The sequence below is a fragment of the Lemur catta genome, chromosome 2 (assembly GCF_020740605.2).
Source record: "Lemur catta isolate mLemCat1 chromosome 2, mLemCat1.pri, whole genome shotgun sequence".
Classification (NCBI taxonomy): Eukaryota; Metazoa; Chordata; class Mammalia; order Primates; family Lemuridae; genus Lemur; species Lemur catta.
Window position 1 is genome coordinate 52,675,487 of NC_059129.1, and position 15,802 is coordinate 52,691,288.

General features: G+C 56.4%; 1 protein-coding gene across 3 annotated transcripts in view; it reads left to right on the forward strand.

Annotated features, from left to right (window-relative positions):
* Positions 1-15,547, forward strand: part of TMEM63B (transmembrane protein 63B) — a 24,672-nt gene extending 9,125 nt beyond the window's left edge. For all 3 annotated transcript variants that reach the window (XM_045542050.1, XM_045542049.1, XM_045542051.1), the window contains 19 exons: positions 413-450; positions 1,395-1,537; positions 1,635-1,686; positions 2,178-2,286; positions 2,972-3,042; positions 7,110-7,190; positions 7,659-7,782; positions 8,235-8,368; positions 8,508-8,645; positions 8,783-8,936; positions 9,875-9,981; positions 10,250-10,336; positions 10,587-10,652; positions 11,844-12,006; positions 12,582-12,687; positions 13,638-13,805; positions 14,061-14,176; positions 14,347-14,427; positions 14,765-15,547. In XM_045542050.1, the coding sequence (XP_045398006.1) occupies positions 413-450; positions 1,395-1,537; positions 1,635-1,686; positions 2,178-2,286; positions 2,972-3,042; positions 7,110-7,190; positions 7,659-7,782; positions 8,235-8,368; positions 8,508-8,645; positions 8,783-8,936; positions 9,875-9,981; positions 10,250-10,336; positions 10,587-10,652; positions 11,844-12,006; positions 12,582-12,687; positions 13,638-13,805; positions 14,061-14,176; positions 14,347-14,427; positions 14,765-14,956 (2,130 nt within the window). In that variant the 3' untranslated portion in view covers positions 14,957-15,547. The remainder of the gene's footprint in view (positions 1-412; positions 451-1,394; positions 1,538-1,634; positions 1,687-2,177; positions 2,287-2,971; positions 3,043-7,109; positions 7,191-7,658; positions 7,783-8,234; positions 8,369-8,507; positions 8,646-8,782; positions 8,937-9,874; positions 9,982-10,249; positions 10,337-10,586; positions 10,653-11,843; positions 12,007-12,581; positions 12,688-13,637; positions 13,806-14,060; positions 14,177-14,346; positions 14,428-14,764) is intronic.
* Positions 15,548-15,802: the final 255 nt, after the last annotated feature.

Sequence of the window (15,802 nt, forward strand, 5' to 3'; positions counted from 1 at the left end):
GGCAGGAACTTGAGAGCATGTCCCCTCCTCTCTTTTGGCAGCAAACTCTTCTTATTAGCTGGTGGTCTGGAAATCCGCTACTCTTCCTAGAACCCCAAACCCGACCCGTCCTCACCCTGGCTCACAAAACTGCAGATTATTTTGAGGAACCTGTAGCTCTGGACATGAGGGTCCACAGAGAACCCAATTTGGCATTGATCTTTTTCCTTCTTTGAGGGCTGGGACCTTCTCTCTCCCTCTTTGCCCCTCCCTGGGCATGAGCTGGTTCGTAGGGTATGGGGTTTTTCTTTGGGGGCTTGCGGAAGCTGTGCCTGGAGGCAGTTAAAAGAATGGGATGGGTGGCACCTGAGGGGGAAGGGAGGGTCGGGTTGGTGGGCTGGGGACTCCACCTGATAGCTCTCTGTCCCCCCAGGGTTTCTGTTCCTGGCTGACAGCCATCTTCAGGATAAAGTAAGTGAATGGTCTTCAAGCTCTAAAGAAAGAGAAAGAAACAGAGAAACTTCAGAACCTCTCATCTCCTTACAAAATCCAGAACCAGCAGCTTTGAGGGCCTTAGCGCTCCTAGCCAGCCCAGCACCCTACTCCCTGCTCCAGGAGGCCAGCCCCTGGGGGTCAGAGCCTCTGCTGCCCCCAGATGCTCACTTTACTCCACAATCTCCTGTGCGACCCCCTGCCCGGGGCGGGGGAGCACCTGTGCCCTCGTCTCCCTCTGCCCTGCCACCCCTCAAGAGCAGGGGCTGGAGCCCCCACCTCAGCCTCCGTGCAGCCAGCGGGTGGGGCGTCAGTAGGCTGGGAGCAGCCAGCCAGCAGCAGGCAGGAGCCAGTGTCCAGCAGACAGAACTCAGGAGATCCAGCCAGAGTCCGGCAGGCAGGCAGTGAGCGCTGAGAAAGGCAGGAAGCTCGGACAGGTCAGCACTGCCACCACCCACTCCCCCAGGCCCCAGACCCCTCCCCAAGGGTCTCGTTCACACCCATGAGGTGCTGCTGCTTCCCCCTCTTCCGTCCTCCCTCCCACTGCACCAGTCCTCCTTCTGGTCCTCCTGCGTCTTCCTCCCTTTTCAGATCTTCCTCTTTTCCTTTCCCTTTTCTCTCCATTCCTCATATTTCTTCTTCACCTTCCTCTCTGCAGTCTTCTTTTTTCTTTTACCTCTTTCTTTCCCTCTAGTCCCCTCTCCTTCTCCATGCATTCATCCTTTCCCCCTCCCCTTCCCTCTCTTTCCTCCCTCCCCTCCCAGAAAACAGGGGACCAAGAAGTCCCATTTCAACCCCATACTGCCCTGGATGAGCAGGGGCTAGGGTGGATGTGGGGGCAGGGGGGGTCAGGGAGGCAAGTTGCACCCCCTCCTTTGCCCTGGCCCTCACCTAATTCCTCTGTCCGCCGCCCATGGTTTTAGGGATGACGAGATCCGGGACAAATGTGGGGGCGACGCCGTGCACTACCTGTCCTTCCAGCGGCACATCATCGGGCTGCTGGTTGTCGTGGGCGTCCTCTCCGTAGGCATCGTGCTGCCTGTCAACTTCTCAGGGGACCTGCTGGGTCAGTGAGGGCCAGGACGGCTTGGGCAGAGAAAGGAGGGGATCCGAGGGGACGTGCCCTGACCCCACCATCATCCTCTCCCTTTCCCACCCCCCAGAGAACAATGCCTACAGCTTTGGGAGAACCACCATTGCCAACTTGAAATCAGGGTAAGGTTGGGAAACGGGTTGGCGGGGCCAGGGTCTGGCCAGAGTCTGGGCTGTAACGTGGGTGGGGAGGAAAGGCAGGCGTGTTTGGGGCAGAGGCAGCTGAGGCTGCAGAGATGGCTGTGGGTCCCCGAGGGCTTGGGTAGGAGACAGAAGAGGTAGATCCCTGTGGAGGATCCCCAAGGATGACCAGATACAGAAGAGGAGGGTGACATCTTGGGGACCAGAGAAGGTGGGCTGAGACAGTTGGAGGGCACTGTAGCCAGTGGGTAGGACATGAAGACATGACTTCTTAGGGACATTTCTGTTGGAATGGAACAATCTCAGGGTCTAGGGGATGTGGGATGTGGGCAGACCCTGTGAGGGGTCAGTGCCAGAAGACTGGTGGCAGTAGAGGGGCCCTGTCTGTATCAAGGTTTTGACACTGGGAGGTTGGGGCATCTGAGTGTGTCCTGAGCCCACTGGCTCCCATGTGTCCCCTCTGCTGCCCACAGGAACAACCTGCTATGGCTGCACACCTCCTTCGCCTTCCTGTACCTGCTGCTCACCGTCTACAGCATGCGTAGACACACCTCCAAGATGCGCTACAAGGAGGACGATCTGGTGAGTGGAGCACAGCCCAGGTCTCTCCTCCGCCTCAGCCTCTTCCCTTCCCTCCAGGCCTCTCTTGCCTCAGCCATGAGGGTTGTTAGCTGCAGAGTTAGGCCAGCTGGGTTTGAATCCTGACAGAGCAGCTCAGGAGCCCCCATCCTGCAAGTTATATAACTCCCAAGCCTCAGGTCCCTCATCTGTAAAATGGGATAACAACAGTACTTCTCCCAAGGTTGCTGGGAAGGTGAACTGAGGCAATGCATGGAAGCACCCATGCTGTGCCTGGCACTCGGGAAGTAGCTGCAGTTGATATTATGGTAATAATATTCCCTCGCCTTCTGCACTTACTCAGCAAGCCGGTACTGACTGCCTTCTCCATGCTAGCTGCTGTGCTGGGCCCTGAGGATCTAAGGATCTCAAAGTAGTCCCCTCTCATCTGCCTCTGTAACCCCTCAATGAGCAAGGGACTACGTGCCTCTCATTAGGCTCGCTGCCTGATTCCTGTTAGAAATACTCCCCCCGTTTTCCCTGGGACCTGTCTTTTCCCTAAGGCCTCCTCCCACCCCTGTCTGCTCCTCTCTGCCCACCCCCTCCCCACCCCCTCAAAATAAAGCATCCTTCTCCAGCACTTCCCTGCATCCTCTGGCTCCTCTGGGGTTGAGCCTCAGTAAGGCAAACCCACGCCCCTCTCACCCAGGTGAAGCGGACTCTCTTCATCAATGGAATCTCCAAATACGCAGAGTCAGAAAAGATCAAGAAGCATTTTGAGTGAGTAAGCCACCCCTGCCCCATCCTCAGGCCTTGCAGATCCTCCTTTGCCTTTTAACTGCAAGGACATCCTCACACTTCTCTAACTTGGAGCTCTGCAGTGGGGGCAATGGGGGTTAGATTAAGCAAGAAATCTGACTCCATGGTGGTCTAGCACTTGGGCTGGGTGAGAGACCCTTTTAAGTAAGAACAGGAAAAATAGGCCAGGTGCGGTGGCTCATGCCTGTAATCCTAGCACTCTGGGAGGCTGAGGCAGGTGGATCGTTTGAGCTCAGGAGTTCGAGACCAACCTGAGCAAGAGCGAGACCCCCGTCTCTACTAAAAACAGAAAGAAATTATATGGACAACTAAAAATATATACAGACAAAATTAGCTGGGCATGGTGGCACATGCCTGTAGTCCCAGCTACTCGGGAGGCTGAGGCAGGAGGATCGCTTGAGCCCAGGAGTCTGAGGTTGCTGTGAGCTAGGCTGATGCCACGGCACTCTAGCCCAGGCAACAGAGTGAGACTCTGTCTCCAAAAAAAAAAAAAAAAAAAGAACAGGAAAAATATAACAAAAACTTGAAGAGTGAGTCATTCATTCCTCCCAACTCCCAGCCTCCTCCTGACTTGGACTGGGTCATAGGTTGTTGACCAAGGCTCCATTTGAAGTATATGGCGTCCTCAGACTTGTAAGTGGCATTCTAGTGTTTGTGTGCAGACATGGCAGGGAGGAGCTCATTGGCTTTCAGCAGATTCCCAAGGTGTTCAGGAGAATCTGGACTGCGTGTTCTCTGAGGCTTTTTCAGCTCTGGAATTCTGTCTTGTTGGGGAGGAGCTCCAGGACCGCTGGGTGACCAGAAACGAGAGAAAAACGGGGAGGCGCTAAGAGGCAAAAGGATGTGTAGGGGCAGTCTGTGCACTATAGGATTAGGGGTCCTATCTCATTCCTCTGTTCACTCAGCGAACTTTCTCAAGTGCTGTTAGTCATAAGTTACTGTGGCAGGCTTTGGAACTATAAAAAAAATGTATAAAAGATCATCAGGCTCTCTGGGGGCTCACTGTATGGAGATCAGCTTTAGGAGTTAATCCAGGGTCTGATCAGAGATTGGTCTGAGGTCAGAATTAGGTGTTGGCCGCTGGTCATGCGAAGGGACGTTGGTCTGGATCAGGACTCAGTCTGAGGTTGAGATTGGTGCTCAGTCTGTGGTCAGAGTCAGGGTTTAGTCTGAGGTCCAGATCTGCTGTCAGTGGGCCTGAATCAGAGTTCGGTCATTGTCCTGGATCAGGCCAGTAGGGGTCCAATCAGAGATAATGTTTGGTCAGGGTCAGATTCCAGAGCCCTGTGTTACAGGATTAAGGACTGGTTTGTAATCAGCATTAGCAGATAGGTACTCAGTCATACGGCATGCAGTTATTGATCACCTTCCACGTGCCAAGCATAAATAAGTTAGAAACAAGCCCTACTCTCATGCAGTTTACAACACAGCAGTCAAAATTAAGTCATCCTTGGTCAATATGAGAGAATTATTCGGGGTCACGTCTGGGGTTCAAGCTGTGATCAGCATTAGGGGCAGTCTGGGTTGGGATTAAGGACAGTGTGTGCTCAGAATTAGGTGATAACCTTAATATTACCATCCAGTTGGAATCAGTTGTCAGCTAGTACTGAGATCTATTCTTTAATACAAATATCTTAATACTATATCAAATAATAACCTTATTTGTATTCTTCATGCAAATCTCTGGTGAGCTCCTGCCATGTGCCTGCACTGGAGCAGGAGCTGGGTTACAGCAGTAAACACAGACGAAAAGCCCAGCCCTCATTTGCTTACATTTTAGTGGGGGGAGGCAGACAGTAAACAAGTGAACTAGTAATAGACACTATGTCAAGTGGGGGTTGGTGCTAAGAAGAAAACCAAAGCGGGGAAGGGGGCAGGGTGAGAGGGGTTGGGAAGGGCCCCTATTTCTGACAGGCTGGGCAGGGAGGGACTGTGACAGGGCGGCATTTGAGCAGAGACCTGGGTGCAGTGAGGAAGCAAACTCTGCTTGTCAGCCATCCGTTCATTCAGCCCACATTTGTACACCTACTATGTGCTTCATACCAGGGAGGCAGAGAAGACCCAGACCTGAATGATGTCCTTAGGGAGCTCAAGATCCTGTTTCAGGGGTTGGCCTGTGGTTTTGTTTAGGAAACAGTTTGTAATTAAATTAGCGGTCAGCCCATAAGTGGGGGTGAGGGAGACTCTAGTCCTAATGGGAGTTTTTGGGATCAGTGAGATGAGCATCATGGAATAGGCATTTCATTGATCCATTCATCCAGCACATGTTTATTGAACACCTACTCTGTGCAAGCTGTTGGGACAGGGCTGTGATGTGGTGACGAGCAAGAGGCAGCCCTCATCCTCGTCAAGCTCTTGAGCTAGTCCTCAATGTTAGGCAGGGCTTGGGGTCTGAGTCTGGGGTCTGTCTGGATGGGAGGACTGTCTCAACAGAATTGGGGGATATCCTGTGTGCAGAATCAGGGAGCCTGTGTAATTATGTTGAGAGGATTAGAGATTAGTCTGGCGAGAGCGAGGGCTCACGGTTTCAAAGAGGAAACCTAAAACGGCTTGAGGAGCAAGTGTCAGAGGGAAGGCCTTTAGCCTCCTGGGAAGCGCATTTTCAAGGAGTCCATCCCAGATTTAAGTTTCTAAATTCTCATGAGTTTATGAGGTCCATCTTCAGAACCATAACTCACGTATCTAATATTTAGTGGCCCTTCATTAAAAATGTTTTTGTTTTGCTTTTTTTTTTTAGAGTCAGGGTCTCACTCTGTCACCTAGGCTGGAGCCTAGTGGTGCAATCATAGCTCACTAAAACCTCGAGCAATCCTGCCTCAGCCTCCCAAGTAGGGGGGACCACATGCTACCACACCCAACTAATTTTTTAATTTTCTTGTAGAGATGAGATCTCAATATGTTGCCCAGTCTGGTCTCCAAGTGCTTCTCCCACCTTGGCCTCCCAAAGTGGTGGAATTACAGGCATGAGCCACCGCTCCCAGCCCTTCATTAAAAACCTTAATAAAATAACTTCAGTGAGCTATGGTCCCACCACCGCACTCCAGCCTGGGTGACAAAGTGAGACCTCATCTCAAAAAAAAATACTTTTAATAAGGTATAAAAAGATGGGGACTCAGTCTAGATTAAGGATTAGGACCAGGCATGTTGGTTTATGCCTGTAGTCCCAGTGCTTTGGGAGGCTGAGGTGGGAGGATCACTTGAGCCCAGGAGTTTGAGGCTGCAGTGAGCTATGATCATGCCACTGCCCTCCAGCCTTCGAGACAGAGTGAGACCCTATCCCTAAGACAAAAAAAAAGGATTAGGATCAAGGAACAATGTGAACAGTGAGTGAAAAACTGTTCCTTCACTCAGTCAGCAAGCATTCTTTGAGCCCTGCCAGGTACCAGGTATTAGTGAGCCAGCGACATTCTATCTCTGATCAGTCTCAAGTCAAGGTTGGGATCAATCTCGGATCAAAGTTAGGAGTTCAGTCTCAGGTATGGGTTACTGGTCAATTTGGGTTGGGGTCAAAGGTCAGTCTTCGGCAGGGTTAGATGTCAGTCTCACCCTGGTCAGGGTTCAGGATCAATCTCTTGTCTGTCTTGGGCCAAGGCCAGAGACTGTTCTGTAAACTGGGCTGTGGGTTGGTTGAGGTCAGTCCATATTCAAGGTGAAGTGTCAGACCGTGGTCAGCGTTAAGGGAACAGCCTATGACTGGAAACAGCGTCTCTCCACCTACAGTTCACAGCCCTAGACCAGAGTCAGAGCACAGCGTGGGCTTCCCCAGCTCCACGCAGCGTGCACCCACACTTCCTGGCTCATCGGCCCGCCCTACACTCACAGTCCCAGCGTCCTGCACCCACTCCCCCACTCGAATAAGCATGAGGAGGAACTTTGGAGTTTCATTTGTGGGGAACTTTCATTTTTGTAGACTAAGAAAGAGGCAGCTGGAAGTGGGGATGTGTTTCTTGAGGGAGGTGGGGTCATGGGTGACAGTCAGGGGCCGGCGGGCAGGCCCTGCGGAAGACGGTGGGTGCACTGTGTTTCAGGGAGGCCTACCCCAACTGCACGGTTCTTGAAGCCCGCCCCTGTTACAACGTGGCTCGCCTCATGTTCCTCGATGCAGAGAGGTAATGGGGCTGAGGGCAGGCGGGGGTGACACCAAGGGCCCCCTGCCCGTTGCGGGGGGCGTCCTGGCTGCCACACAGGAACCTGGCTCCCTTCCAGGTGTTTCCTAGGGCATTTGATTGTAATTTGGCCTCTGGAGTGCCTGTTAGTAAAGCTCTGGAAACAGCAAGGCCTGGAGCTTAGCGTTTGTTGTGAGAGGAAAGGGGTCCCCACGGCCTCCACCCCATCTAGGGACATATCCTTCTTTGGCTACAGTATGAGAAATTTAGGCCAGAATAGAGGAAGAACTTCTGGACTTCAAGGGATGGGTGGGAGACCCTGGGATGGGGGCGTATCTGAACTGTGCATCCTAAACATATTCAAGAGCAAGACAGCCCCTGTCCTCGGGGAGTGGGCTAGATGACCCCCAGGCTGATCTCCCTCCCCAGCCCCAGCTGGGCAGTGGGTGACTGGGCACCTGGGTCCCACAGGAAGAAGGCTGAGCGGGGAAAGCTCTACTTCACAAACCTGCAGAGCAAGGAGAATGTGCCCACCATGATCAACCCCAAGCCCTGCGGCCACCTGTGCTGCTGCGTGGTGCGAGGCTGCGAGCAGGTGTGGTGCGGGCTGCCCGCCGGCTCCCGTGGCCCCCTGGTGGCTGTGGGGAGGAGGTGGACAGGTCCTGGGGAGGCAAGCCTGGGGTCCCTCTCTCAGCGGGTCCCCACCCCTCCCTGGAGTCTTTGAAGCCTCAGTTCCCACTGTTGGGTTCGTCCCCTGTCCCTACTGTGACCAAGTGTTCAAGCCCCAGATTAGAAGAGGTCAGCTAAGAGGGCAGTGCTGTGCTGCACTCACTGACTCTGGGGCCTTGGGCAAGCTTCTGACTGCTCCGAGCCTCAGTTTGCCTGTCTGTAGATGGGCTAATTGCACCTACCTTGTGGGGCTGTTGTGAGGCGTGAGTGAGTGGATACACACAGAAAAGCTTAGAGGAAGTGCCGGCTCAGTGTGGGCCGGGTGCTGTGGGCACCGCCCGGCTCCGACCAGAGCCCCTGGGCCTGGCCTGGTCACAGGTGGAGGCCATTGAGTACTACACAAAGCTGGAGCAGAAGCTGAAGGAAGACTACAAGCGGGAGAAGGAGAAGGTCAACGAGAAGCCTCTTGGCATGGCCTTTGTCACCTTCCACAATGAGACCATCACCGCCATGTGAGCCCTCGCCCTGCCTGCCCACCCCAGCCCTCTTCCCCGAGCAGCTTGCTGGGGCTCCCAGGTCCCTGCGCCCATGGCCCACTGTTGGCAGTGGGGTCCCCGGCTGGTGCCACAGTAACCGGTGCCCATTCCCCAGCATCCTGAAGGACTTCAACGTGTGCAAGTGTCAGGGCTGTGCCTGCCGCGGGGAGCCACGCTCCTCCTCCTGCAGTGAGTCCCTGCATATCTCCAACTGGACCGTGTCCTACGCCCCCGACCCCCAGAACATCTACTGGTGAGCAAAGGGGGTAGCAGGGGCAGGCTTCTCCAGCCTGGGTGGGCTCGGTGCGGGGAGGAAGGGGAAGGCCTAGGGGTCACTGGGGGCCAGCCATGCCCTCAGTCCCTGGAGTGACCCCTCCCCTGCCTTCCCAGGGAGCATCTCTCCATCCGAGGCTTTATCTGGTGGCTGCGCTGCCTGGTCATCAATGTCGTCCTCTTCATCCTCCTCTTCTTCCTCACCACCCCGGCCATCATCATCACCACCATGGACAAGTTCAACGTCACCAAGCCTGTGGAGTACCTCAACGTGAGGCCAGGCCCCATGCACCCCCACCCCTCCACTCTGCGGCATGACAGATGCCAGGCCTCGAGTCCCTGCTTCCCTGCCCAGCCCAGCTCCTGCCCTGCTGGTGGCAGCGTGGCCCCACCCAGCAGCTCCCCCACAGCCGTGAGCTACAGACCCCTCTGTGTCCTGCCCTTGGGCTCCCGGCCACATTCTCCATCAGAGACGCCACCCTTGGGTTTCCAACTCCTGGAGAAACACTCAGGGAAGAAAGCCTGCGTCCAATCCTGACCTCGGATAAGTCCCTTTCCTCATCCCTCAGTCTCTGCAACTGAAAAATGGAAGGGTTACACTAGATCATTGGCTTTCAACTTATATTCTGATCCCTTTATCAACATACAACCCAAGGTGGAAAAGCAAGGCGGCTCAGATGACAGCAGGGTGGGGCCCACATCTGCCCGGCCTCCCCTCTCTCTCCCCTTCTGCCACGCACACAGCATACCTGCTTGGAACCTCAAAGGAGGTTCAAGGGATATTATGCTATTATCACTGAATTTGAAAATCTCAGTGATAATAGCATAATAGATAAGACCCAGACCACCCGAGTTCAAATCCCCACCCCACTCTTGCTGGAGGGGTAAGCTATTGAATCTCTTCTTGCCTCAGTTTACTTCTCTGTAAAATGGGGTAATATTGTTTGGAGGATTTATACGTGGAAAGTGCTTCAGCAGTGCTTAGCACGTAGTAGGTGTTTAGCAAATACTGTCAGTACTAATCACCCTGGAGTTGTACGTGTGGCTGTGGCCCCTACCCTTGCCCCCGGCCCTCCAGATGTTCTAGACTTGGGGCCCTGAGAGCTGTGGGGCCCAGGGCTCAGTGGGGGAGGAGGAGGTAAGCAGCGCAAGCTGGGCCCACTAGACCGTCCCACCTGACATGTCCCTCTGTGACCCCCCCTGCTGCAGAACCCCATCATCACCCAGTTCTTCCCCACCCTGCTGCTGTGGTGCTTCTCAGCCCTGCTCCCCACCATTGTCTACTACTCGGCCTTCTTTGAAGCCCACTGGACACGGTGAGACACCTGCACATGCCACACCTCCCAGTGACCTCCCTAGGTGTATGACCATCCCCCGTGGGCAGCCCTCTGCCCTTCAGGCCCCCGACTCTGGGCAGCCCCAGAGCTGGCAGGGAAGGGATGGTGCCCAGCATCCTCACCTTGGGAAGCCCACCCTTCCCTTGGGCCCCTCCTGGGACACTATCCTGACTGGGGCAGCAGGTGAGAGGCTGGGCTCATCTGACCTTTACCCTGTGCCCTGTCCCCTCCTCCCCTTCCCCACCAGCTCTGGGGAGAACAGGACCACCATGCATAAGTGCTACACCTTCCTCATCTTTATGGTGCTGCTCCTGCCCTCACTGGGACTGAGCAGGTGAGTTTCAGAGGATGGGACAGGAGCCAGGGTGGGGGGATTGCAGGACAGGGAGGGGGAGCAGTTCAGGCTCCTCACCTCCCCTACAAAGCAAGGGGCACAAGATCAGAGAAGCCTGGCCATCCCCAGGCCGCCTGAGTTACCCACCACGTCTGGGGGTCTCCCCAGAGGCTCATAGAAGGGGGACTTCCCTCTCCCTGGGTGTTCTGAGCCATTCCAGCTCCTACCCCACCTCTCCTCTCCCCTCCAGCCTGGACCTCTTCTTCCGCTGGCTCTTTGATAAGAAATTCTTGGCTGAGGCAGCTATTCGGTTTGAGTGAGTGACCGGGGCCCCTGGGGAAAGAGACCAGATGGCAGGGGCGGGTATGCCTGGGAGACATTGCCAGCCCCATGGGAGGGTGTAGCAAAGCTTCCAACCCCTGGAGCGGGGAAGAGGAGAGAGGGGCCGACATCACGGGTCTGGCAGGGTCATCCCGAAGAAGACACCCAGGGAGTGTCTCAGGTGTATGCCTGGGAGAAGTCCCTGGCATCTGGGTTGGGTCTTACTCGCTGATGGCCTGTCTGGATGCTGCGATCACCCTCATTTGGGGTTTTGGGGCCCATACATGGGGATCTCTTGGGCACATATTTGGGACTAACTATAGGAGTCTCTGGAGTTTCACTTGCAAGGCTTGGGGAGGTATCTGTAGTGGGATCCTGGTCATACCTAGCTAGTGAGTTGGAGGTTACTGGGGTGTCCATTAAGGTCTCTGGAGCAGGTACTTTGGGGTAGGCTTTTGGTCTTACAAGTCTGGGAGTGTCTCTGGGGGACTCTGGGGGTCACACATTGGGGTGTTTAAGAGGTACAAGTTCTGGGAACATCTCTAAAGTTCTGGGCTCCTATGCAGAGGTGTGACTGTGGAGTTCATTATGGGGCATCTTCTCTGGAATCCCTTCGAGGATGTATCGGGGGGCACGTACCATGATGTATGTGTGGGTACGAACTCTAGGAGTCTTGCTCTGGGCCATCTGTGGTAACCTTGGACTCACACTTGGGGCATCTCGGGCATTGGCAAAGGTTCCTGGGCTCCCCCTTTGAAGCTGTCTGGGGGAGGGTCTCTGAAATTCGTGGAGGCATCTGAGGCTCATACCTAGGGTTTAACTCTGGTTAAGTTCTAAAAGAGGAAGCTCTGGGGTGTTCCTGAGACTCACACCCCTCAGGGTCTTTGAGGGTCTTCCTGGAGCTGTCTGTAGAGATCGCAGGCAGTTATGCTGTGAACATTCTAGCGGCCTTGGGCGGTCTTTATGGGGTGCAAGTTCTAGGGGTACCTCTGGGCTGATGCTTATATTTTGAGGGTATCTGATGCTTACTTTAGAAATACCTGTTGACACTCTGGGGGGACTGCAGCGCAGAGCTGGGGGCGTCCACATGGAGGAGACACATTGGGGGGTGGAGGCGTGGTGTGCTGTCATGCTGGCAGAGGGCAGGCGGCCACCGGGTTACCCCAAGGGCACCTGGTGCCCGCAGGTGTGTGTTCCTGCCCGACAACGGCGCTTTCTTCGTGAACTACGTCATTGCCTCAGCCTTTATCGGCAACGCCATGGACCTGCTGCGCATCCCGGGCCTGCTCATGTACATGATCCGGCTCTGCCTGGCACGCTCCGCCGCTGAGAGGCGCAACGTGAAGCGGGTATGGCCGCCTGGGGCAGCGGCGGCCTGCACAGCGCCCCCTGGTGGCCCGACCAGAAACAGCAGCCATCGTGCTAGGGTTGGGGGCACAGGGGTGCTTGGACTTGGGGAGTCCAGTTCCGTGGCCCTCAGCCATCCCCTTGCTATCTGGGCCCTCAGTTTTCCCATATGCACCGCCATGGGTGGACAGAGGAAACCCTGAAAGCCCCTGCCAGCTCAGACAGTAGTGTTCTATGTTAGGAGTTGGGGAGGTCTGGGTCCCTAGATCTAGTGTCCCTCTGTCCTAACTCAACAAGAGGGCTCTGGGCACCCCATTCCCAAGTCCATCCCACCCTTGCCCCTGGCCCCTCAAAGGCCCCTCCCCAGACCCTATCACTGTCCCTCCCTGACCCCCTCTCAGCCACAGCCCCCTCTCCATCTGCTTTGCCCTACCCTGTCCTAGTCATTAGCTTCGTGTTCCCCATGGCTTCCTCCCGGCCCCAGAGGTCCTGGCCCCCTTCCCCTTCCCACCTACCTTGTCCCCCTCCAGTCTGTCCCTTCCCCCCTAAGCCACCCTCCTGCCCATCTCCCCCCCAGCATCAGGCCTACGAGTTCCAGTTTGGCGCAGCCTACGCCTGGATGATGTGCGTCTTCACGGTGGTCATGACCTACAGTATCACCTGCCCCATCATCGTGCCCTTCGGTAGGCACCGCCGCGCCGGGACCTGGGCCCTGCTCGGGGGGACCCAGCACCTCACCGACTCCACTCTAGGAAGGCAGGCCGCCCCGAGTGGACAGGGCCCTGGCTGGGAGCCCGGCCCCTCGGGCCTCCCGCCTGGTCCCTGGCTCAGTCTGGGGCCCGGCCTGTGGGGAGGAGGGGACGCGCCAGCTCAGCTCAGGCTGGACCCAGCTGGGGTGCTGGGCCCCTAGACAGAGTCGGCCAGCATGGCGGCGCTCACCCACCCCAGTGCCTTCACCCAGCTGCGTATGCCTGGACACACAGCACATGCCGCTGGCGTGTTCACACACACGCAGACTCGCACGTTCCTACACAGCCATCCGTGGGCACACTTGTATACTGCCCTGTAAACTCAGGAGAGACCTTTGGTTCCAGGGTGGGGATGGGTCCTTGCCACTCATGGAGGTAGCTTGTAGCCGAACCGTGTGACTTGGGCAAGTCGCTCTGCATTTTTGAAGGAGTTTAGCAAAGTTTCTCTTTAACCATCACCCCCACTAGTAGCCTCTACTTTCCCCCACTAACATCCTAACCCCTTAACCACCCTCCCTGGTTATTGAAGGCTCCAGACTCCCAACTAACTTCCTTGTCCTCATTGGAAACTGCCATTTCCTCAGCCTCCAGGAAAATAGAACCTGTCACTTAGTTCATACTCATCTGTTTAGGGGCAGGCATAGGAACAAAAGAATAAGAGTTTCACAGGGCTGCTTGTGGATCCAAGTGAACGGGTTTCCCATAGTAGAATTCCTGGTGAGGGCTGCAGAATGAAGGGGTTGATGTGGAGGAAGCCGAAGTATTGTGGTCGTGCTGGGGGATGGGGCGCTGTCCTGTCCTGGGACAACCTGTGAGGGGCACACAAAGGTCCAGCGGTGCTCGTTCCGAGGCTCCGAGGTCAGGGCCCGTGTGGCTTCCCCCAGGGCTCATGTACATGCTGCTGAAGCACCTGGTAGACAGGTATAATCTCTACTACGCCTACCTGCCGGCCAAGCTGGATAAGAAGATCCACTCGGGGGCTGTGAACCAGGTGGTGGCCGCGCCCATCCTCTGCCTCTTCTGGCTGCTCTTCTTCTCCACCATGCGCACGGGTGAGGGCCACCCACTCCTCCTCAGGGAGCTGGGGGGCGGGGGGCAGGGACTCCACCCAGCATCCAGGCAGAGCAGGCGCAGGAGGGGCTGCAGGCGGGGCTGGCAGGCAGGGAGCCCAGGGGAGCTCAGGGCGAGGCCTGTGGCTCAAGAGCATGGGCACTGCATTCAGCAGGCAGCAAACACTGGGGTGGGGAGGCCCTGGGGGGCCCAAAGGAGAGGTAGCAGCCCCTTTCTTTGCCCCCCTCCAACACCAGGGTTCCTAGCCCCCACGTCCATGTTCACATTCGTGGTCCTGGTCATCACCATCGTCATCTGCCTCTGCCACGTCTGCTTCGGACACTTCAAATACCTCAGTGCCCACAACTACAAGGTGTGGGGCAAGGGGGCGCGGGGCATGGCTGCGGCAGGAGCTAGAAGGGGGCAGGGGTGCCGGGGCTGAGGGCTGAGGGCAGGGTCAACTGGGGTGCTGAGAGGGTGTGGGGCCATGACTGGGACTGAGGATGTGCCCCCCACCGCCTGACTCATTCTGGGCCCCTCAAGATTGAGCACACAGAGACAGATACCGTGGACCCCAGAAGCAATGGACGGCCCCCCACTGCTGCTGCTGTCCCCAAATCTGCGGTGAGTGCCCCGCTCCACAGCCAGAGGTGGGGAGGGGCCTCTGATTGGGACTCAGCCCCAAAGCTGGATGTCAGATTAGTCCTCCAGAAAGGGAAGCCTGTGCCAGACCCCAGGGCCAAGGACAGATGTGGCTTAGCGGAGGGCGGCCCCCCCACCCTTGCCTGAGAGCAGATCTCTGCCCTTCCCTAGTGTCCTGCATGCTCCACTGTCCTTGTGCCCATGGTCCCCTACAGACCCTGACGTTCCCTAGGGTTCCCCTGACGTGCCCCTCCCGCTGACGACAGGCAGCCGTTCACCTCAGCCGTTCACCTTACCCCCCACACCTTTTCCCCTTCAGAAATACATCGCTCAGGTGCTGCAGGACTCAGAGGTGGACGGGGATGGGGATGGGGCTCCCGGGAGCTCGGGGGACGAGCCCCCGTCATCCTCATCCCAAGATGAGGAGCTGCTGATGCCGCCCGATGGCCTCACGGACACAGACTTCCAGTCTTGCGAGGACAGCCTCATAGAGAATGAGATTCACCAGTAAGGGGAGGGAGGGGCCCTGGAGGCCACGCCCTGCCCTGCCCCCCACACCCACGGACACTAAAATGCTAATAATTTATTAGATCTAAGGCCCCTTCTTCCCCCATCCCCTGCTTTCATTAAGGTATTTAAACCTGGGGGTTTCACCGCTCTCCCCTATGATGGAGGGAGGGAGGGAGCCCCCCAACCTCAGTGAGGAGAGCCCCGAGCTGGCCCCGGGGCAAAGAGGGGTGTGGAGGGAGTTCCCCCAGATCCGTGTCCCCCCCAGCTAGTAGTGCAGCCAGGAAAGGGTTAATGAGAGCCAAGAGGGGTACCCGGTGCCATGGCTGGAGACCTGGGGGGCAGGTGGATCCGGGGCAGCCCCCTCAGTTCTTTCCTCCCCCCAGTTCCCCCTGGGATCAGTCCTCCAGGGAAGTGGAGCCTCCAGCCCCTACGGATGCATGAGAGGGGAGGGGGTGCTGAGTGGGAGGAAGAGTCAGGCCCCGCTGGGGGGTGACCTGGGGATGGGTGTGGGCAAGGCTGACACTGGAAAATGGGTTTTTGCACTGTTTTTTTTTTTTTTCCTTTAAAATAAAAATGAAGAGAAAAGCTCTGAGGCAGATGTCTGACTTGTGCTGCTGTCCTGGGCACATGGGCTGGGCCTCCCCACCCTCCCGTTGATCTGGAGGGCCTGTTCGGGGTCCCTGCATGACCCTGGACAAGGGACTTCTCATTCAGAGTCTCATTTCTCTATTCGGAGAGAAGAGTGGGGCCCAGGAGGGACTTCACAGGGGTCTCAGAGGCAGGAGGGGCCCGGGCTCAGATGGCTACTACACCAGCCTCACCCCTGTGACCCTTCCTCTGAACCCCT